Source organism: Anopheles bellator, chromosome 1 (genome assembly GCF_943735745.2).
Source record: "Anopheles bellator chromosome 1, idAnoBellAS_SP24_06.2, whole genome shotgun sequence".
NCBI lineage: Eukaryota > Metazoa > Arthropoda > Insecta > Diptera > Culicidae > Anopheles > Anopheles bellator.
In genome coordinates, this window is record NC_071285.1 from 22,172,232 (window position 1) to 22,196,634 (window position 24,403).

At 51.2% G+C, this 24,403-nt stretch overlaps 1 protein-coding gene across 1 annotated transcript in view; it reads right to left on the reverse strand.

Annotated features, from left to right (window-relative positions):
- LOC131215226 (protein patched) overlaps positions 1-22,726 on the reverse strand; it is a 31,401-nt gene extending 8,675 nt beyond the window's left edge. Inside the window, exon 1 of the mRNA XM_058209613.1 lies at positions 22,589-22,726. Coding sequence (XP_058065596.1) covers positions 22,589-22,726 — 138 coding nt within the window. The remainder of the gene's footprint in view (positions 1-22,588) is intronic.
- Positions 22,727-24,403: the final 1,677 nt, after the last annotated feature.

Genomic DNA, 24,403 nt, shown 5'->3' on the forward strand with positions numbered 1-24,403 from the left:
AGGTCCCAGGGTACCGGCTAGGAGGTTTATGGTTATATTGCACACTCACCGAGGAACTCCCATGCCGCGGTACACAACACCCCCGTGGGAGACCTTCGCTGCCAAGGCCACACCGCGCGCACATCGGGAGGTCCTTCAGGGTTCAGAGAGTTTATAATTGGCGGGGTCGGTGAGCAGTAAGAAGAAAGTGACAGTGCACCAAGCGCAGCAGCACCGGCCTTTGCCGATCTGATATCACCTCAGAATTGCACTCAGGTCTACCCTAGCAGCCAACCCTCGCTTTATGGGGGCAATTTCTGTTTTACGGCGCCGTGCGATCGGGCCACGAAAGGTCAATGGTTTATTGGCGTATACTTTCTTCTGGTGTGCCCCGCTTACCAGGAGATACATTCCGCCCAAGACTCCGGGGTCGCTCCACGCCAATTTGCATACCGCTGCCGGGAAAGAAAGGATGGTCAAAAAATAACCTTCAAAACTATTCAACAGTCCGCTATTAATAGGGAACAACACACCACCGTCGTGCCTTCGCTCGCGTTGTTACACAAGACGCACTTCCAATTTCGGGCACCAGGAGGCACCACAAATCATTTCCATCGCCCCATTTGCAAATGGAACCGACCAAGAGCAACCTAACCGATGGGCTGACAAATCCCGAGTCGCTAGTCTTACTGCATTCACCGCTTATTCAATTATTACTAAACCTTCAAAAGGAAGTTGTCAATATGTTATAATATTCTACTCATAAGTTTGTGTTTGTTGCAACACTACAGTGAGTGCAGCAACACTACTCCGGAATCCAAAGATCATCCTCTAAGTGGAGAGCACCTTATGAACCTCGTCCAAAGTGCACGAAACCTCAACTGCATCTTGTATCTTGAGAAGAGAAATACCATCGACAGTGAATCTTATATACCGTTATTGGAGTAAATAAAAATTGTCACAAGTCAATCAAACCAAAGGGACAAACCCATATGACTTGAACTTAGAATTGCTGCCACATCCACCGTATTCGCTAAATTTGGCTCCCCTGGCTGTTCGCAAACCTAAACAAGAAGCTCATCAGCAAAAGGCAAGAGATAAATCGTTCTACAAAAGATCACTGATCATGATTGTGTGACTCTTGAAGGGAATTATGTCGACGAATAAGACCAATTTTCGAACAAATAAAAATACGGTTTCTTTCTTAAGGGCTCGGGACTTTTCAGCCCATGTGTGGTAAATAATTCCACCCTGTTTCCGTTCGTTCGATGGCTCTTGCCCAGCAGGCTCACTGCTAAATCAACCTGAGTGGTCCCTGCCTGGTGAGCAGCAACACTCTACGCCACATATCGCGGGGTCCCAAGCCCAGTGCGTCCTCGCACCCGGCGGGCTCTAAAAGATGATTTATTGCTAAATTATTGGCAAACCCCGAAAATGCGGACCGCACACGGACCACGCCGAATCCGCGCCGGCCGAACATTTCCTCCGAGTCTCCAGAAGTTGTGTAGCTTAGAATGTGCGCGCCCCCGGGCAGGACCGAAAAATCTCTCAATTAGTGCGCCCGGCAGCTGTTGGAAGAGGTTCTCGGGAACACGCACACACTCGAGACACAAATTCCATTGCCGTCCTGGTCGGGCCAGGTTTTGGGATGGGCAATGAATCACCGCACTGGAGCCGGTGGGTCCGAGAAGCTGGAGTCCAACCACGATCGGATTTGATTAGGATCGCGCACCGGTCCTGCAGGCAGAGCTGCCGGAGCCTACCCATGGCGACTCTAGATTGGTCAGATCCGTAGACAACGTGAGAGCTAATCGATAAGTGACTTCGGAACGTCCCATTCACTAATGAACTAGAGAAAGGTTGGCCAGACTCCACGCACAACCAGATGCGATCAGATGGCCCTTTCGTTTGCCCGGAAGGGTTCTGAGTATGATGTCTACAATATCCGAAAGGGTTTGGGCCCTTCAACCTGAATAGTTTCATGTTAATTGATTAACCGTGTTAATATTTACGATCCTCTCTCTCTCTCTCTCAGCTCTACGGAGAGATCAAGACTTGGGTATTCTTTTCCCTCTAATCCCTATTCTAGCATCTCTCGCGCCCAAAAAGGCCTAACAATTAGAGGTATCCCTGTGGCCAGGAAAACCCACGGGAAGATGCTGCGATGATGCGATGCTGGGCTGGCGGTTGTGTGACCACAGAAGCTCCAAATTAGGGAACACTGTGTCGGCCGCCGTAGTCGGCGTGTCGAATGTGGCGGCCCGCCGGCCAATGCGATTCGTGTCGATCGTGGGGTGCGTAACGGAGCGCGCTCCTTTCGAGGAACCAGAAGATGACCAGAGGGACCACCCCAGCCACCATTCGTTACTACAGACACACACACGCGCACGCACGCGCCCACGGTGGTGATGGTGGACAGCTTCATCAACGGCGTCGTGCCGCGATCTCAGGGCCGCCGGACCTGAGAGGATCGTCTTTGGTGGTGGCGACGGGAAGCCATACCAACAACAGTAGAGAGGAGGAACAGCAGGCAGAGGAAGGAAGGAAAGTTGATTTGGTTTGGGAAAATTACAGTGAACCGGTTGGAGCAGCAGCAGCCAGCGATCATCAGGTGTGCTCCGGGAGTACGTGCGTGCCCGGCGTGTGGCGCTACGCTCTCTTGTGCAACGACTGGACGGGGCTGTGGCTCCCGGTCCTTTGATTCCGGGAAATTGTGTCAAATTCTAGGAAATTAAGGAAATTTATGCTCCCCTACCTAGCAATTAGTCCCCCCGGGAGCAAAGGGCCCACCACGGGTGCACATGTTGGCCTGCGGGGGGATGATACCTCAAGACCTGCCAGGGTGAACACAAGATGTACTGGATATCATCATGGGCCTAGCAGCACAAGACACTAGGACTGTAACTGGGACATGTAGTCCAGACATGTGTTGAAGATCTCTCTGATCTTCTCCAAATCCGGTACCAGGACCCTAGCCTAGAAGTTATGCGGATGCGGATCGTGACAGTTCGTCGAATCCCCGGGGGGTTTTAACACCCGCTTCAGGAGCTGGTGTAGTTCCAAGAGACCTTCTCCTGTTAGAGAGACCATCACAAGTCTTGAGGGTACTGCCACCCCTAAAACGACACCTTCTGCCAGTGTGGTGGTGTGTTGTCAAAGCTCGGAAACACTTGTTGCCGTCTGTCAACCCTCCTGTGTGTGTAATGAGCTGACAGGCAAAAAAAGGACGACCAGACCCAGACCCAGTTCTTAGCCATGATGCGATTCCACAGAAAAAGGACTGCACCCGCCGCCACGGGGGCTTTCAGAAAATGAAGATTCCGGAGAAAAATGCGAGCGAGGAAAAGGGATCCTCGGTGTACTCGGGAGTCCCCTGAGGGTGTACTTGTGGAGAAGTTCCTTCTTCGTAGCGTGGCGGTGGATTGACTTCGAAGAAGGAAGCAAAACGGACCGTCGGCAAAATGGTTCGTCTCGCTTCAACGGCAGCTGCTAGAAAGCGAACCACAGAAGAGACCCCGAAAAGGAGCCCGAAGAGCGAGGATTGTCGGAAGGATCGAATCCGGGTCCGGCGCGGAAGTCGGTCGGGTGCGCTGGCTGATGGATGCTGATGTCTATATCTAGGTCTATGTGGCTATTTGACCAACGGCGGCGGCGGCTGCCATGATCATCATCATGATGATGATGATGTAACACGCGCGCCCCTGGAACCACCCCAGCGATGAGCCAGAGAGAGAGCCAGGCGATCTCGAACGATAGAGATATTAGACGTACGCCCTGCGTTGACGCCCCTAATCGATTGTAGATTGCCGCGGGCTGCACAAGCTGAAGACATTAGCCACGGCGACGACCACCATGACGGCGCCATTCATCGACCCAACTACGGAGAGACCATCGAAGGCGCCGCCGCATTCGTGACGTGGGAGCCCACCGCGGCTGCTGCTGCTGAGGCTGCGGACCTTCAATCAACCGACGGAAACCAACGGTTAGCCGCCTTTAAATTATGTTTCGATAATTTCTTAATATAATTCTTCGTCCTCTCTGCGGCGCCTCTTTGCGGTCTTGGGCAGGGCGCGCTTAGCTCAGCCAATTCTCGATTCTGGTCGAGACGGAGAGAGAGAGAGAGAGAGAGAAAACGTGCCCTCTCGAGTGCGTGTCCGCGTGGCGCGACCGGATTGCGTGTTGTCCGGTCCGGGCCGACGCAGCAGAGATCGCAGGGCGCCCCAGAGACCAAACATAACCACCGCTGGGATCCTGTAGCTCTGCCTCATAATTTGGTCTCCCTCCCTCCCTCTCTCTCTCTCTCTCTCTCTGTGGTGGTTCGGTGTCCGTAGTAATTATGTGTGGCCATTCGACCATTTTGGGAAACACAGCGCACCGCCGTCTGCTGTGTGTTTCCCTGAAATTGAGATATTGACCGCGAGAGAGGTCTGCCCCCGATGCTACACATTCCACCACCATCCGTGAGACACCATGGGCCATCGGGTTTAGCTGCTGGATGATGTCTCTAGCAGGGCAGGGAACATCGCCCATCGTGCTGCCGAAAGAAAATAAACGCCAGTTTGGCCACTAATTGTATCCGGTTCGGTGGTCCGGTCCGTGGACTCGTTTCGAAAGAGTCACGGAACGATCTAACGCCAACATCGGGCGCGTGTCGACCACATTTGTCACACAGCAGCACACAACAGTAGAGGGTTAATTTTGTGTTGGAAATTGTTTATCGACGCGCGTATCACACAGAGAGCTCAGATGGTCAGCATCGATCCTCTGTTGGTGCTTCCGTGGGCGGCTGTCATATGTTGCGACATACGCGGCACGCGCAGCACCAAGGCACACGCCTATTCGTTGGCCTATTTTTACGTGTTTGACCAAATGCCTAGAGGAGCGTGTGATCAATGTTGACGGGCTATGAGATACTTAGCTCGTCAACCAAACTGCACCCCACGAAATAGTTGACGACCGCCGAGAGATTAATCGCTGTCGGAAGTCGTCAGACACAAGTCGAGCGCAATATTATATTCCCAAAGCCGGAAGGAAACGATCTGATATTTTTGGCTTCGAAACGAAAGCATTGCACCAAACTGTCAGCCCAAATTAGAGACCGGCCCCCGCAGCAGCAGTTGGGCACACAAATGACGAATGGAAGCGCACTGAGTTTTTTACAATGGAAAAAATCAACTATCGTCCAGCGATTGAATGTTTATTTTTGGAAGGTTCAAAAAACAATTGATATTTATGAACGAATGTTGAAACTGTATAAGAACTCTTCGCCTTCAAATAGTACATTAAAAGGGGAGTTTTTGAGTTTAAACGTGGTCGTACAAGCCTTCGAAACGATCCATGTTAAAAACGTCGAAAAACAGACACAACTCCTGAAATCGTAGGAAAAAATCAGGATATCGCATTGGAAAGTCGTCGAATCACTGAACGAGATTTAACCAATATTTTGAGTGTAGTTTTGGGTTCCTGAAAGCAGTTTGCAAAATGGGTTTCGCCATTCGCTAAAAACGCATTCGAATGCATCTTTCTTGACACTATTTAAGACGTTTTCGATAGGATAAAGTGGATTTTGTGCATCGAATCATTACCATGGATTGAATCATCACTCTTCAAGACTCTCACTTCAAGAAGCGAATTCATAAATTGGAATCTCGTTGGAAGAAGTGATTATTGCGTGTTTGCGTTGTGCGTTGGAACAAGTGGATTTCAAAACAGTTAAAAAGTGGTTTTCTTATCGAAGCTTGAAACTCATTGAATAACCTAGTGACAGTACGGCAGTTCCGATGATCATCAACATTCTCGATTGCGCAGGAAGAAGTAATAATACTGGAGAACGTGATCTGGTCTCTGTCAGGATCTCATAAAGTTAGATGATAGTTTCTGAAATGTTTTGCCAATTGGTCAAATAATTGCTCATTGATCGATCGGAGAGAAAGCAATTCGGGTTGTTTTCGGAGCTGTTAAAGTGTAAAACACATGTTCGAGTCCGAATTTCTTTGGGACTTTGGGTCGAAATTTTTAATCCTTTTCAGGTTGGCGTCTTTCTATAAAATAGAGAGAGATTACTATAGAAAAACGTGATAATAGTCTCCACATTACGACCAAACACTAAGGAAAACGGCTCAGTCCATAAATTTAAATAGAACGTGCTCTGGTGACGACGAGAGCTAGGAAGACTAATTAATGTGTCAGCGAGATTGATGAAGATTCTCACATTTCTCCTGCTGGTACCACTGGTACCCTTCCCGGGGGGCGGACCTCGATGTGGTGAAATCGATAGCATAAAACCCGGGCGGGCGGGCAGCCCTTCACCACTATGTGGCGCACAGGCACACGCTTTTTTATGCCTACTTCCTCTTAACCACGGTTTTTTTTTTCACGGCGTACCGATTCCCCGATTCCAAAATCTTTTGCGGCCGGCCGCCTGTACTTTGTTCCAACGATCCCCCTTCGGCCGGTTGGCGTCGAATTCTTCTCTCGATGCCGTTTCCGTCGGTACCACGCACTGGGGGAACCCGGTAATGGAGCCGTCGTGCATACACCGGATGAACGGAAAACACCACCAGAAAGGTTCTCTCACTCAACCCAAGAGATGCGGGCACGTTTCACTGTACTTCCTCTCTTGCTACCAACATCCTCGTTCGGTGCCTTGCCATCCCCTACCAACATCGGTTCCTTGGGATCAGAGGGTTCCTAACAACCGAAAACGCGTGGGTCAAAATGTGCTACATAGTAATAATGCCGGCCTTCTCCAAAACCCCAAATCATTTCAACTCGAGGCACGATCTCACAAAACCTGAGGGTATCATCCTCGAGGCCGTAGATTCCCCAATGTAAAAAAACAGGCAGGCGTTTGGCAGATTGAATCATCTTCTGGATGCCTGGATGGAACTTTTCTAAGCCCACCGCGACCGGGACCCGTCAGAGAAGAATTTGGAAGCCCAAATTGGAGCAAACCCCACAAGGAACCAAATTCCAGCTCGAAGTCGATCACTTCACCGGGGGTCCTATGGGTTGGCCCGACACCACCTGGGTGGTGCGCTGGGCTCGGTTTCGGGGTGTAGTTTGACTTTTTGTACCAAAGTTTGGCTCCATCCCCGTTTTCAAAGAAGAGATTTATCGGCCCGGTGGACGAGCGGGCGCGCGCTTTAGGTGTCGCTGCTGAGAGCTGGCCGACCGGCCGCCGGACCCACTCTATCTGCCAGATGGATTATGTTATACTTTTCGGTTTCGTTTGCCCATCCACGACGTCGTTCGTCGTGGGATTAGAGAGACAGAGAGCGATAGCTCTTGGGGATATAAATTTTATTAGATTACCCAACAGCGACCACGACAGCGCACAGGCCGCCCTAGAAGAAATACCGTTCGCCATGTCCGAGACTACAATGTTGCCCAGACCGGTGGGTGCGTACACCACCACGGCACGATCGATCTTCCGCCCGATCGGATGACAACAACAAGCGAGAGACCAGGGCGACCAGGCCGGGAGGTAAGTGGTGTATAGTGTTTCCAGCACCGTGACATCGAAGCTCACCATCAAATCACCGGGCCACAACGGCCCACACGAGAACGTCCATTCCATTCACGTTTCCGGTCCCGACGACGGCGGCCGACCACACGCACGACGGCGAGCGCACCAGCACCAGGGATGGGCAGAGGAGCGAAAGGCTCCTATATCTAACTCCGAATGGTGGGGACCATAAATTATGACACATTTAATCTCGCGCGGACCATCCACCAGCGCGCACTCGCTGGGCAGTAATTTATATATCCCTGCGCGCTCGAGACTGAAGAAGTCCAGACCACCAGACGAGACCGAAAAAAAACTTACCGACGACCGCCTCCAAGTTCGAGCCGGCTTAAAATGGATCGCCGGAGGTGAGAGGATCGCTGGCCCCGTGTGTGGATGGATGATTAGAATTGGAAGTACCTCAAGCGAACGCAACTTGTTGGACTTCCGACATCCGCAATCGCACCGGAATAGAGTACCAGGTACGTAGCCCTATAAATTGTGATTGTGTAGAAAGCTCTAGATGTTAATTTGGTCCTCCTAATTATGCTTTTTGGCAACACTGCCTTGCATTGACATCAGGCAAATGATTTCATGTTGAAAAAAATATTAAATTTAGTTTGCAAGTTATCTTTGCAGAGGTTATACCATGTCGACTTTTGTGCCTGAAAATAACGTTTCGCGGGGATCGTTGATTTTCTGCCTCTGCTTAAAAATAGCGATTTTGACTTAACAAGCAAAGAGCTTCGGAGGCCTCCAAAAGAGATCGAGGACGCTGAACTACAAAAGAACTTTTGGACGAAAATGATACGCAAACGCAACAAAACGCGATATCGCTAAGTTTGACAACCACGGGGAACGATCCAGAAGATTGGAAATGAACTGAACGAAAGACAGTAGAAAACCCGACAGTAGCTACAATAGGAAGTCATTTCTCCATCAGATCGTGATTGAGAATGGGAAGTGGATTTATTTTGAGAATCCTAATCAGGGTCAGTCCGTCGAGAAAACCATCAACTTCGTCTTCTAAAACCAGATCGATACGACAAAGAGACAAGGCTGTGTGTGTCTGGAGGGACCAGAAAGGTGTCTGATGTATCTGATGGGACCAGAATTCTTCCGGCGTGGCATGTATACGACCCAACTATACGAGAGTTCAACTATTGGCTCGAGCTCTCTCGCCGATTGTTGTTGATCCTTTAGACCCATGACAACGAGGAAACTATTGAAATAAATGTCAATCTCGATCGACCGGGGGGAGGGCCCGTCCGACGTCAATGGCCACTTACTCTCGCGTGTCGAGTAGGAACTCGACAAAGCGGTTGCGCTGCGCTGGTTCAGATGCCGAAGATCATCCCATTCCCGGAGCTGTGTGTTGTGTGCTGGTTCGGAATGCTAAATTCGTATGCAAATCACATGAAATCACTGACGGGCGCGGGCTGCTGCATCTTGCAACCTTTTTTTTCTCGTTGCGTTAGGTATAGAAACACCCAAGAAGCGGATTAGCACCTCGGCCCATTCCCGCGCAACACCTCGACGAGCGGCCAACATTCACTGTCGACCCCGTTGAGGCCGTCAATTTTTCGCCAATTTATGAATCGCTAATGAGATTTGGATTTAGAGGTCCGGGCACCGAAACCTCTCCAGACTGACATTTTCGAGCAGAGAGTTCCAGATCGGGACTAAAGAGTCTCTCTCTCTACTCTGTGATTCAACGGGATGTCTCTTCCACCGCCGAAGAGATGGACCCCAATCCGGACCACAAATGGACTGCCCCCGCCACAAGGTTTTCCCAACGGACGATCCGTGACCGGGAAGCAAGCAGTGGTAGCGCCGCCACAGGGGAACAGCATCAGGAGCTTCGGCGACAAAAAAAGGAAAAACAAAAACCAACGCGCGGCGACTAACGATTTGCTCCGCGTGGCGGCGGCGCCCGGGCGCCCCCGATGATGAAAAACCCGGTGGGTGGTTGGGTGGTGGTACTGCAGCTGACGCGATTTCCGTGGCGCGGAATGAACAACAACTTCATCAACCAACCCTCAAGCCAAACAACCCAACCTCTCCCCCAGCTAGCAGCCCGAACCGGGCGCGGTGGCGACTGAATTGAGACATTAAAATTACGGAGAGCCCCGGCACAAAGTCGAGGAGCTCCCCCTCGGTGGGGGAGCCCACCCGGCAGCACGGCAATCAGTGCTAGTGATCGGTTGGTGGTCTCCTCTCGAAAGCAACGGCAACGGTGGCAGCTCCAGCAGCAGCTGCTTGCTGCGCCGCGAAGGAAAAAACATTAAGAGACCCGGAGAAAAGAAAGAAGGCAGAAGGGAACGGGCCCGGTCGGCCGGATCGTACGGAGGCAAAAGGCGGCCGCCATTCACACACACACACACACACACACACGAATCGAAGGACGAAGAGGGGTGGTGGTTTTCTGGCGGTGGAAGGGCACGACGAGGACCACCACCACACTGCCGGCTTTTGCGCCATCATCGTCGTCATTTTTACGATCGATCGTTGGCCGGCCCCGGCTGGGTGGCGCGGCAATGGGTGGCCCACCGGTGGCTTCGAGTACTAATACACCCACGGGAAACCCACACACACGCAGAACGAGCGGTGGGTCCAACGGTAAACGGGAAGTGAAAGAGAAAAGAGCTCGACATCGGACATCGGTCGTTTGAAGATCGAAAGCGAAGAAGCGAAGGGGTTCGCGAAGGGGGCGCGCGCCGGTTTTACCTACTTTTGTGTTGTTACTTTTTTTCTTCCTGCACACGTTCAACGTTGGAGCCGTTTGAAGTTGTTTTCTGCTTTAAACCGGGCACATATTGACACTATTTACCTGATTTTTGATCTTATTCATTCTGTACGATTTGCATTTTATGCTTTAATTCATTCTTACAAACTTGTTTTAGCTTTTGTTTTTTTTTGCTGTAACCGCCTCCGTCTATTCTCTATTTTATGTCACCGAAATGTGCCGTTTTTCTCTTTTCTTATTCGTTTGTAATTGCAATTTGTTTCCAATATGAAAATGGATTTGTTTTCAATATGATACTTTTCGTTTGTTTTTCGTTTCTTTTCAAACTTTTCCATTGTTGTTATGTGTTGTGTTGTGCTTTAACATCATTTCCTAAATCTTTTACTAAGTAAATGTTGCTTACGGTGCTTCTTCTATTAGCGTAATTATTGCTGCCGCTGATGGTACTTTCAATGTGACGATATCTTTTTTCGCACCTTAAGGATAAATAACAGGAACATCACAGGTACTACCTGCAATCGACATTCCTCGAGTTCCTCTTTAATGTAGGCCCACCACAGTAGGACCCTAAATGAAGTTATTAAAAAGCTGATTTGAAAAACTCCGCGATGCACATCAAATCCACTGCGACACGGTGAAGTCCGTCTCTCGCACGGTTCTTTCTGCCCCGTCAGAGGCCGTTCCAGTTTCATTCCCCATCCTCAACGTCCCCCCACAGCGTCGGCCAATCGCGGTCGGGCGCGCCGATCGCGAGAAGAGCATAAAACACCTCGGGGGTCCAGCAGCAAAACAACAACGAACGACGAGTGGTTACAGCGCAGCGAAGAGGAAAAAGAAGAACAAGAAGGAGAAGATGCAAAACATGACGACGATGATGACGACGGCGCGACGGCGCTGGCTCCCGAGAGAGTCGCCCAGACAACGGGAAATGGCGTAAATAACGAACGTCGGACCACACCACCGGTTTCGATCGCGGATCTTGCGCGCCACACCGCTCTCTGATCCGGTCGGCATTCCAATGCCGTCGGTCGGTCCGGGGAACGCGCACAATCCTTCGGCGAATCCTTCGCCAAGGTCCCGCGCGCGCGCGCGCCATTGTCGTCATCTTCCCGCGGGGAGTTAGTTACGAGGGACCAGAGATAAGACCAAATACGGATCACCGGTGGACTAGTAGCAGTCGGTGGAGAGTCTGCACCGGGACGCCCGACTCTTGACCGAATTCGCGTCCGTCGTGTGGTGCCGGTTGGAGTTTTGTTGAACTAGACTCCCGGTGGAACTCCCGGCATAGAATTGTAAATCTTGTTTTAAGCCAAAAAGCTGAATCAATCAGATCTTGTGGAGGAATGTGCGTCGAGACTGTGAGCGTCACCTACTTTGCTCCAGATTTGAAACATGATTGGAGCCAGTTCAGTTCTCGATAGTGGCACCTCATTATCTGAACCACTGGTAACTGGAGCTACACAGACCCTAACTGCTTTCTCACTTTCAGACTTCCAGTCGCGCGGAACACATTTAAAACAACTCTCCATTTTTGACAAGCCAAGAGAAGAGGATCGGAAAACCTTGGCCTGCCGGGAAAAATCACAAAAGAAAACTACAAGCATACAAATTAATAAAAATCAGACAACAAAATACAAACAATGACAGAAAGATACAAAATAATGACAAAAAAACAGAAAGAGAGTCTCAGGAATCGATTGTAGAGCCCAAAGTGCAGAGTAAGGATTTGCATACAAGAGTTCGATTAACGTTCCACCCTAAGCTACTCACAACGCCTTCGATCGCTCGCTCTTTCTCTCTCTCGCTCTCTCGCTCTCTCGCTCTCTATTTATGGCTTGCGTTTAACCCAAGCGCACAACATCCTTGTGGCCGGCGACGTCAAGCAATCAAATTCGCGACTGGCGCTTCCAACCATGTAGGGCGCCAGCCGGACTTAAAGGCCGCGTGCGCCAGACGACGACGCGAACCATAAATTGAGATATTATACTACCCGCCAAAAGGCCGGCACTTGCGGTCCCGGCCCCGGGGATCGGGCTGAGTAAGATCCCCGTGAGTGTCGCATTATGGGCTTGATGAAATTTTTATTCAGCACCATCAAGCTACTGCTGACCAGCCGGCACCGGGGGGTTGTGGGACCACCTTTCAACACAAAACCGTGAAAGGATTATGCAACACAAACAAAAACGTGATCTCCCGTATGGTGATCTCGGTGAATAGAAAACGGATAGAGAAAGGTACGAAAGTTAAAACGGCAAAACATCAAACAAAACGTGGAAACAAATGGAAATAGCACGAAAGACAATCTGAAGCGGATAAACAAACAAACAAAGTGCAGCAATGCAGCGAGAGTTCCAAAGTTTAACAGGTGAAACCAAGCAATCGAACGGATAAACTGCGAGTAACCAAACAGATGTGCGCAAATCAAAGATGAAAAAACGGTTCAAAACGAGACAAAACAAACGGCAATGAATGGCGGCCGCAGAAAACAACCGAAGCGACCAAGCGGAGACCGTAGAGAAAAAGCGACCCAAAACCGATCGTAAACATTAATCGATTTTTGATTCCGGTAAATTCCGAACCCTCTCCCGATCAAAAGACGGAGAGATGACGAATACTCCCCGGCCTCGCCACCAATGAGGCGGACGGGGTAGCGCCATCATAGGAGGAAGGCCACCGCATCTCTTGTCAGCCAAAGAGACGAAGACGCCCGATCAGATCGACGAGAAAGAAAGAAAACCTGCGGCAGGAGCGAAAAACAAAAACAGAAAAAATCGGGGCATCGATCGACGACGACGAGGACGACGACCACAATTGATCAGAAATTGAGTTCCTCCTCGAAGAGCGGGGCGGGGGTCACCGTTATTGAAGGCGCCACACGGGGGCCAACGAACAAAAAAAGTTCGAAATGATTTTCTCTCTCGCTCTCACTTCGACATTTGACATTTAGGGGGCCATGCTTTACGTCGGAGGCGAATCGACGTCACAGAATCGGCGAAGAAGTTCGGACCCGGGGCCGCCGGGGTTGAAGGAATAAAATATAATTAAGATGTTTATTCTCTGCCCTCTCGCGTGTGTCCCCATCCCGTGTGTGTTTGTGTGTGTTGGGCGGCTTTTTTGAGCGAGTGAGAGAGACAGAGAGATTGAGACGTTCCCATCGCGCGGGGCATCCTTCATGTTGGAGAAGCAGCGGGTCGCAGCTTGATGAGAGGACCGCCGTCATCATCATCAACTCGATTTCTTCGACGTGTGCCCCCATCACGGTGATAGAGAGGGGTGCGAAGGATGCGGGGAGGACCAGGAAGGCCACCAGCAATCCAACAAGACAGCGAGAGAGAGAGAGCGAATCGAATGAATAACAATAAATCTGCGCCAAGCTGGGCTGGCGCTCTCCGGCCGCCGGTGGGGAGAGACCGCCCAGGGAGATCCGGTGAGCCACAACCTCACTTCACCTCCTCCACCGCCCCCCATCGTTGACGATGGAAGGGAGCAGACCCGCCGCAGAGATCCGCCGGACGAGAAGGTGAGTGATAGGCTCCCGAACGAAGAAGAGGTGGACCGCACACGGAACGCGCGCGCGCCGGGGCATCGGATCGTTCGCGTTATTAAGAAATCATAGTTATCCCCCGGTCCGTCATTCCATTCCAGTTCGCTCTTCGTGGGTTCGCTTTTTTCCACCGCCACGTCCACCTCGCTCTCGCTCAGCATTTGCCTTTTGAAGGCCTCTTTTCGCTGTCGGACGCGCTGGAATCGGTAATGACTTACTTAGTGTGGCTGGGTGGCGGCCGCAGATGAAGCCATCACCAGGGATCAGGAGCGCCTAATAGCACGGGCTCGGGAGCGCTACCAGAGCCGGAGCCACCGGATTGCAAAGTTGGCCCAGTTGACGCCGCGGCTCCTCTTGTGGGAAATCTTCACTTCCGCACCACATCTCGTTCAGGAATCCAGATCATGAGCTGGAGAATACCCACATTGCTTTGAACGATGTCACCAGTGCTGTCAGTGTCAGGCTCCCAAATAAAACTGAAAGAAGGTCCCTAAACTCCTAAACGACCAGAGTATCCAGGAAAACAACGTTGGGATCGTTCCACCATATCTTCCACAGCAAAAAAATCATGTTTTTAAATTATTCTCCAAGGTCATCTGTTTCAAGTATACAAACACTCCAACAGAGTTGTAGCATCATCCACCATCCGGAACATCCATCCGCAAAATGAATCTGAAGTACTGAAGAGTTCAAGCAGCTTTCCGAGCTTCCGACATATTCGGATATTGTGAAGGTCCAACCCCGCCAATCTCAGCAAGAACCTTATCGGGATATCAGAGGAGAGCTCTCGGTGCTGCTGTAGTTGGATCTTCGTTGGAGTCCACCTTTACTAGGGATGGGTTATGTTTGCCACCAACTAAGGGCTTGTAAGACGCCACACGGCCGGTGATCACTGCGATGTCACAAGTTGATCGTCGAAGTCTACGGCGCAGACTCACAGTACACATCAGCACCATCACCACCGTGCGTGCGTGCGTGCTTGTGTTTACTTTGACACTTTTTCCGGTGGCGATAAATTGAGCAGAAAAGCTGTCAATTGGTTGTTAATTGAAGAGACTCCCAGTATAGAGTGCCAGTGCCAGTGGTGGTCCCGCGTCCAGAGTGGAGCCGGCCGGTAGGGCAAACAATGTTGCACAATGTTTGCCTCCGCTCTTGCTCCGGTGCCCAGCCACAGCCAACAGGAACTCCGGGTTGCCAAGGATGGAGGTAAAACAGAAGAAAAAACGGGAAACAAGTGTGGAGGTCCACATTTGTTTATCCTCCGGTCGACCGGCCGCTGGACAGCGCAAGAAGCGGATATGTACGTCGCGCCGAAGAATGAGGTCGGGTCGGGAAACGAACATCTGTGTGCGTGTGCCGGGCCAAAAAACGCAAACGGAACCATTTCCGGTGCTACCGGTCTACTTCTTCGCCTTCTTCGCTAACTCGTTGGAGTAGCGATCGCCCTATGCCTCTTACTCTCGGGGGGTATATCTGGCCGCCAGCATCCATTTCCTGGGTTCGAAGGAAGACACAACCCCAGGCAGCACAAAAAAGGAAGCACCGAATCCGCCGGGGCCCCGATCACTGATCCACACAAACACCGAGAGAGTAAAATGAGACGACCAACAAAAAAGGTCCAACCTCCACGAGAAAGAGACCCAGAGATTGCTCCCCCAGAACAGCAGAAGAGAGGACGAACCGGGAAAAAACACGATACGATTCGAAAAATGTGGTCCACCGGCAGCGGCGGCGGCAACAGCATCACCGACGAAGGACCAAGCATGAGGAGAAGGGGTGCTCTAGTGGCGGCGGCGACGAGAGGAATTGTTTAATCTGATATTCGGACCTACCGCATCGCGGTTCCGTCGTAGCAACACACACGCGCTCACGCTTAGCCAAGATCACACAGGACACAAACACAGACAGACTCTGCGCGAGAAGATCTGTGGGCGCATTCCGCCCAAGAGCGAGAAAGAGAGAGAGAGCCGAGGGTCGCGTGGAATGAAACATACGCACCGCGCCCCTTCGCGTCTCCACGCACTCTCTCCTCAAAGGTGATGATCACACGCGCGTGTTACATCAGATCGCGCGTACACATACACATACGCACGGCCTGCGGACACGTGAGCGAGTGAGAGAGAGAGCGAACTCGCGCGGTTGGTTTCGCTTTCCGCGTACGCACCGCGATCGACAATGAACCCCCTTCATGAACCTCGTTCACGAGAGAGAGGGAGAGAGGGAGAGAGTTCATCCCGTCGGACGCCGTGCCGTGTGTCGTCAGTCAATTGACAAAAGTAACAGGGACCCATAACACGAGCGTATCTTGCGTGCGTGATCTTGATTCCAAGCCCAATCCCTTTACAGAGGAGAGAGAGAGAGCGAGAGAGAGTACCGGAACTCGCCGGAACCACATGGCCGAATGACAATCAAAACACATACACAAGGAGGCCATTCCGTAAAGCAGGGCGACGACGATCGCGCGGGACGATCGCGCGGGACGATCGCGGCTCCGTTAACCGTTGCTTAGTGCGACGAGCGCGATTTCTCTGTTTTCCGGCCATCTCGCTCTCGCCGCTGGGCGGCCTTTTGGGCTAACCGCCGGGCGAGCCGGGTGGTCCCGTACCCAGGCCAGACAGCACACGGGCAGGCCACACCACGCCGCAACAGCAGCAGCAGCAACAGCAGCAGCAGCAGCAGCAATAATAATAATAACAGTCGGCTGGCTGCAGAAACAACAACCGCGGAGGGCGTTTGTGAATGCCAAATATGGAATCCTGTGGGCGGTGGGATGTGTGCGCGGGGGGTCCATCATCCTACGACACATCCTACGTCGCACACGACGACGACGTCGGTTTAAAAATAATACCACAAAAAAGGGAACGTGCGAGTCGTGCGTGAATGGAAAATTGCGAAACATCCTACCATCGTCATCAGCAGCAGCAGAAGCAGCAGCATTAACCCATCAGCTGCTACAGCCCTCTAGCGCCGCACTATTAATTTCTTCAACTGCTCCTTTCTCCACCGACCAACCGACGGCAACGACGGCGGCACTGACCTACACGAGAAGCCTACAATGGCGCCGCGGCGCCCTCAGAAGCTGCCTCTCTAATCAAACTCGCCGCCCGTCCAGAGGGTTTTTCTTGGGATTTTTTCTTAATGAACCACCGGTGTAATTATGCACTTGATGCGCCCAGAAGCGACCGGAACCGAGCGAAACAGTGGAATTGTCGAGAAAAGGCTCTGGAGCTGAAGATCCCAATATGGGCGATTGTACACAACAGGACGCCGTGTAATGGATCCATACCGGAACGGAACGACAGACAGTAGGCGATGCGGAGTTTTGATCAATCTCTTGAATCGAATTCGGTCTAATGCGCGTGAAAACGGCGAGATGAAAAATATTACTAACACAGATCGATACTTGAAGCGATTGCCTTACATGAAGACCGTAAACATGTCACTTGCTAGTGAACGTTAGCGAAATGAAATTTATGATCCTCACGATAATCGTCAACATGACACAAGGGAAACAATGTCCATACGGTTTCTCGGTTCGGTTCACAGACAATTACGAGTGTGGCTTGAGATGTTTCCGACCTCAACATGAAGGAGATGGCAAAACACTATTAAAAGAATGCTAGTGAAGTTGGTTGTCAATCTTTTTCGCAGCCTAATTTCGGCACTCAGAGTTAAGCCACGGTCTATCGAGGTGGCATTAAGTACTTGTTTTCGAACAGCGATTTCGTAGGCGTCTACGTACATGAAAGAAGAGTTGGCGATGAGGCGTCCCCATTTACTTTTTTTACGTCCCCCTTTTGGCAATTAATTAAGACAATTAAGGAATTTAGCAATTGGATGCGGTTTTTACAATATAAGTAAACCAACGCAAATCCCCGTTTGGATCAACCCGAGCAGAGTTCATGAATTTAAGAGTAATTTTGGGCCAAATTGACCTATTGTACTCAAACTTTTAGGTCAGTGATTTTATTGTAAGATCCGTTCAAAAATAATCCCTGAAAGGCCGCAAGACTCCACAAAATATCCACCACTGCCGCGCGCATACGGAAAATGTTACGGACTTTTCCGCCAATTAGCAACACATATGCGCCCATTCCCTTATCGGCGTTGTTCCGATATTCGCTTCCACAACGATAATTGATTTCCCTCACGAACACGCACACATACAGTGTGACGAATGTATTTCGCGCGTAAAAGGACATCGCGCGATCCGTGGCGGTGGCAATCAAACTGCAATTAACTTCACACCGCGCCCGTATCAGCGCAGCGCGGAAAATATGGCCAACACAACCGTGCCGAAAGAGAATGCCACTTCCTGTGTTGGGCAGCGAAGGAAAAGGGCAACACCATTGCACCGCTGCCGCAGCCGCAGAAAGGTAATTCACATAAACATTGAAATGCTCTCCCCTGTGAGGCGGCTCTCAGTGTGATCGGTGAATGGTTGTGGTATTTTAATTACGACAAATCTCTGTCGACGATCGAACGACGCGCGCTGACGTGGACACAATCGTAAATTGTTTCACGATCGTGACTATTCGTGCGCTCCCCCTCCCAAAGCCTCGTGTGCGCCTCGGGCATAAATATGCTTTTCTATGTCCGAAGCCCTTCTTCTCGCCGACCCGCCCGATGCAGTTCTCTCGTTAGTGTGGAGGAGCGCATATCACATTTGCCTATCTAGGTTCGGGGCCGGGCCCGAAAGGGGGTGGTGGGGGCCAACGCCAATAAGGAAAACGAAAAATAAATAATCCTAATGATCGGTGCGCAAAATAATTGCACAATAAACTCGATCATTTAATTGCATCCTTCCTTCGTGCATTGCCATTACGAGGGGACCGGGCGCGCGGGTGTTCCGCATCATACATTTTAACAGTAACCTCTCAGCAGCCGGCCGGCCAGCGGCAGCTCCACGCTAATTGTGTGCCTCTACCTGTGCGGTGAGCCTCGATCAAAATGTTGGGTAACATCGTTCCGTGGGGTCCGTGTTTGTCAAAAGTCTAATTAGGCATTGAAATCTAGGCAAGAAATCGCTGCAGCTGCAAAGCGCAGCCGGTAAAACACTGCAACCAAGCACCTCCTCCATTTGAATCAAACCGTTAAACGGTGTAGCTCTCCAAGAAGCCTGGTCGCCGCAGCCAAAAGTTTGGCCATCAAAAACCAACAAAAAGGGGACAGCACAGAAAAAACCAAAAACAAAACAGCAAACAATCTGCCGAGCACGCGATTTCTCAGGACAACATATTTGTCCGCAGCGCAAGCATGGCGCGCGCGCGCAGCCGCTGTTACGCTGCGTTTGAGATTAAATTTTGCGAACAACCGCGCGCACGAGATTAATTATGGGCTCCGTGCGCGCTCCTCGTGGTGGTGGGGGGAGTAGTGTGGCCGATTTTCGGCTTCCACTTTCCCGTGCTTCCGCGAGCATTGCGTATCTGCATTCGTCTTACGTGGCGGCACAATGTATAAACAAATGCATTTGCTGCAGTGGCGAAACCTAAAATAAACAAGCGTAGAGATTGAATGAATTTCGCGCACGGGAGCAGAGCATAACAGCAGCACAAAACAGAAGCTCAAACACTCGGAACTCGGGAAAAAATGGAAGCTGTAAACATACAATCAATGCTCGCCGCGTTAGATGCAACATAATTTGAAAACCCTGGGCATCAATGAATGAACGAAAGAGGCAATAAAAGTTTGCAGAGCAAGAAAACGGTGACCGGAAAATAAGAAACGAAAAACAAAACATGAAAATAAATAATGAAAATATGCAAGGTAAACATACAAATAAGAAAGCAACCAGCCGGAAGCTGTTGGAAAAGTGGAAAAAAGGTATACAATTGATTGAGCATTGAACCGAGTTTCTAAATCGATCCCCAAAAAGTGGACATCAATAAAAGCAACGTCAACGTCAAAACGGAGCTGAACTTAAGAACAAATAAAACGAGAACAATGAAAAAGTAATACAAAAAAGAGTAAATAGGAAACGCGGAACAAAACGAATAGCAAAACATAAAAGTAGTTCGTTTCCAATTAGTAGATCATGTTTTATAAATATAATTATAAAACAATCTGAATAGGGTAACGAATTAAAGACTAATTCAACATCAACTTAAAGATCGATCTGTAGTTAACTCAACAGAAAGGCAGCTAGGCTCTAGGACGTCTAAAGGCCACTGCCTGAACTTTACAGTGCCGTATCTTATTTTTTCCCCGTAGGTCTGTAGACGACAGCGAGGTACAAAAACCAGCTGCGTACAAAAGCTGCAACTGGCCGCGCTGCCGCCAGTGTAAAGTGTCAATTTTCTTCTCTAATGCAAATCTTGTGTCCAGTTCGTTGTCGGGTGCTCTTGTGACGCCGGGACTGGCTGGTCGGCCCGATTTGGACACATAACAACCGGACCATAAAAGGCGGACGAAAGGCGTTCACGCGCACAAGGACTCGGCCTCGGCCGAGCGGGGCCATGATCGTCGATAAGACTCTGGCCAGTGAATGATCTAATTTCGCCTTCAACCAAACCCACCAAATCAGTTTCGATCACCAACCCCCGACCAAGGTTGGGAGATCCCCCACGTGACCTCCTGGAGCTACCAAATTCGTGCAGGAGACACCACGCACCGTGTAGCGCCACCCAGACTGTGTGAACGGCGGGGATACTAGCTACTGACATAGTTTGCGGTGGTACAGCACCGTCTAGCCGACGATCATCACCGAGTCCAGGCACGTACCGACACTGGGCGGGCACCGCCGGGTACGCTAGGGCTATGGAAGACGCTAGGCGTTTGTTTGCACATTCAATGGGAGAGCTTATCAGCTGCTGCTGGGCCGACTTTGGAACGTGCCGCGACAACCAATTACCGCAATTCATTCAACCGACTCGATTTCATTCAGTTTGCGCGCGCGCCTCGCGCACCCGGTGGCCTCCGATGACTCCTACTATCGGCAGGGCAGAGAAGACCGACTCCCCGTTTCAGTCTGACGTCTAGGAGAACGTCTGGGGAGTGGAATTTCAAAGTAGAACCCGAGCCGATCAGTCGGAGTGATAAATGCTCGCTCCTGAAGCTGTTTCGCTTTGGATGTGGAAGTCGCGGCCATAAATACTGTAATCCTCTCTCAGGAAGGAGTTCCCGTTTTGGCCCTGGAATTGTGGGGGGGGTACATCTCTCGGGGCGACCTCAGAAAGTTTTTCTGGACCCCGACCCCGAGTCCAGCATAAACCACACACGGCCAAAGGCATAGGTGGCACACCAACAGTCAGTCAGCGGGAGATATGCCGCCCGCGGGTCGCCTTACAACAATGATAGGTTCACACATACAGACACACACATACCACGCAGCGTTGGCCGCCTACTTGGTCCGAAGGGATTTTTGGGTGATACCAGGGGCTTTCGCGGTGCGCGGTCGGAATAATCAACCGATTTCGGAGTCGATGGACGGTGGAAAGAAAAGAGATCCCAAAAACCCACACACAAGTCCGGCCACCACGCAGTGGGACCACCGTGAGGCAGCGCGGAGGTCGGCACCGGTGCGCTGGAGCGAGAGAGAGAAGGTATAGGTGATTTCTTTTAATGTCTTATTTTCCCTTCACGCCGGTCGGTCCCTTTCCACGGCAAGAGTGTGTGCCGCGCGGCCTGTGCTGCTGCTGCTTGTCGTCTTATGTTGTGCGCGGTGTGGTGTGCCTTTTGCCCGTTTCTTTTCACCGGTCCCCGCGCTGCTGGCATCGTTCCGCACCCGCCGTCCCTTTGGCAGATCTCTCTCTGCCTGTCGATGGCAGCACCTTCAACGAAGCCGTCGATCGGACGACGTTCCACCCAACGGAAAAGGCCCACGGGCACGAGCGAACCAGACTGAGCAATCCAGGGTCCAGGGGCGAGCGAGAAGGCAACACACTAAAGACCCAACCCTGAACACGACTCTGACCGCGTCCGTCCCGCGTCCTCATACTGTGACTTCGTTTTATGCTGTAGTGTGGTCCGGGGACCGTACGGCCCCGGCTATGCGCTACATCATCATGTTGCCTTGCCTGATTGTGAACGCGACCCACCGGAGAGACAGTCGTCGTCGGGGAGAACCGTAGATTGAGTTGTAATGGTTAATGGAATAATATCGTTCCAGTGAGCGCGAAAGAGAGAGGCTCCGGACCGGAGCCGCCGGCCTTTGCCCTTCACTGCCGGGGCCGGAGAGACCCTTATGTTGTTGTTGTTTCCTCCCGGGTCCTGCCGCGCGGGGACCCGTAGTAAATCCCGGGGTGCTGGTGGTCGGCGGCGACGGCGGCAAGAAAAGAGCCGTGAATACTTCGGCGGCGACAACTGCACCCCACACCACGGCAAACATATGCGCGCTCTCTTCAAAGCGGTGCTGCGATCGCTGTTGTGCGTACGCAGCCCAGGGTCCGCCCGGACATCGGAGACACATTAAGACACACAGACACACGTCGAAGGGAGAGATCGATCGTGATTCAGTGAGCTAGCAGCCCAGGCCCATGGGTACTGGTCAACTGGTGCTAAGGAGCAACCTTCCCAGTAAAACGGGCAACATATGGCACTCTATCTTGCTGGAAACACGTGTGGAATTTCGGGACCAACTTTCGGATCTAGTGTAGGTGGCCAGTAGCCCCCCTACCGCTTCTACAGATTTTGTGAGAAGCTGCGCGTTGTCAGTTGGCCTGGAACTAAACCCGGATTTGGACTAAACTTGAGATATAGACACAGGCTCAAACTTGTCTCCTTCTGAATAGATAACTTATGTGGCAACCTCTAGGAATAAAGCTGATCTTCATTTTAAGCCCCCCAATTGGTGCGTGTTTGTTGTAAAACTTACCTTCTCTATTTGATCGAGAGCAATTGAAGCATCGAACCAGCTCGTCCGGATGTAGAGGTCCGAGAACAGCTTCTCGTCCACGGTGTCCCCGTGGGTATCAGGTACTCGTGGTAGGCTTTCCATCGTTGGCACCACCATAGTTTGTTCGACGTTTTGTGCGAAACTTGGCGCACCTTGCGTCTTTCTCGTGGTCGTTGTCGTTCTTGCTCGCGGCCACACTCCCCTTGCTCAATCACGATCTCTCTCACTCTCTCTACCTCGTTCACTTCACAAACCTTTCGTCGTTTCCCCAAGAACGTAGAATTTCATTCAATATTTTCTTTTTCTTTTCTTCCGTTACACTCGTACACTTCTTGGGCTTTGGGAAAAGCACCGCACAGGATATGCACTCTCCACTGCACAGCGCACGGTGGGGCGCAACCACGCAACTGCTGCTGACTCACGGCACCGCAACGGAACCGGAACTTTCGCCCGCTCCCGCTCTAACCTTCTTATTCACACACGCGTCGTTCTTCGGCCTCGACGAGTGGGAACCACTCCACAGAACCCGTTGATGGTGGGGTTTTTTTGGGCCGAAATTTTCATCGCAAACGGATTGCACTCGTAGAACTCTGCCAAATCTGCTGTCGAGGACGATCAAGAACGGATTCTTAATTTCCGACCACTTTCGCGCAGCACCAATTCGTGTAACTACTACCTACGCACAACGGCAGACGATTTTTCGCATTTTCAAGATTTTCCACGACGACGAGCAACCGCACGGTGTGCACGATCGTGTCTGAGGGATTCGGGGTCGTTTCCAAGTCTGTTGGGTCGACGACGAAGGAATCGAGACAAGCCCAAAAACCCAAAGAGACCAGCCCAAAATTGTTTACTCAGCCCGCGCAGCTTCAGTTTCTGTCCCGTTCGTTTTCACTGCACACTGCGCCTACTTTGCTCGAAAGCCCTTTCTCTCTCTCTGGTGGTCTTGAGTTGCCGACTTTGTTTCTCGGGTCTTAAGCGTCCTCAGGTCGCCCTTCCGCCTTTACGGTTTTTTCCGCCTTTTCCCACTCGTGCCCTTTGCCTTTTTTTCTCTTTCGCCTTCGGTTCTACACCGTTCCTTTTCCTCCGTTTTCCAGTGCCCTTTACTCGTCCGTGTTTTTCGTTCGACGTTTCGCCTGCGAGACGAAAGCTTATTATTGTGTTTTTTTTCCTCTCGCTCTCTATTGCTTTCTTTCGATACTCTACACGCGCCCGCGCACCGGTCGCTGTGAGGTCGAATTGTTCTTCTTCTTGCCGGTCGCTCTTTCGCTCTCACCACTTCTCGCCCGGCGGCCTCTTGTGCCTTATTTATGTCTTACTTCAGTACCGCCACGACGACGCTCCGCATCATAACAAAAAAGATCACAAGATCGGGTGACGCACAAGCACAGACGAACGCACGTTCGCTCACAGTTTTCCTGTTTCCCGTCCTGAGCTCCGAATTTCCCGGAGACCGAGCGACAGAATGGTCTCGAGTGAAATTGCCTCCTTTTTATGGTGAAGATGTAAACTTTGACCGGCTTGGTGGTCCAGGAGTTGGCCGTCACTGCAAAACAAAACGGAACCTGTCAGTCAAACACAGAGGTTGCTATGCGAAAGGATGGCGCGCGGTTCAAAACTACAAAGTCAACTACGATCAACAGTTTTTCTCGCACGCTCGTACTCCTGCTCTTCAGTGTTTGGGGGGAGGAAGAGCGTGCACGAAGGCCGATTCTTCGCGGTTGATATCTTCCGCAGCAAAAAAGAGCGATTACAGAAAGCAACGGGTTTGTTTACACTCCGGTTTGACAGTCC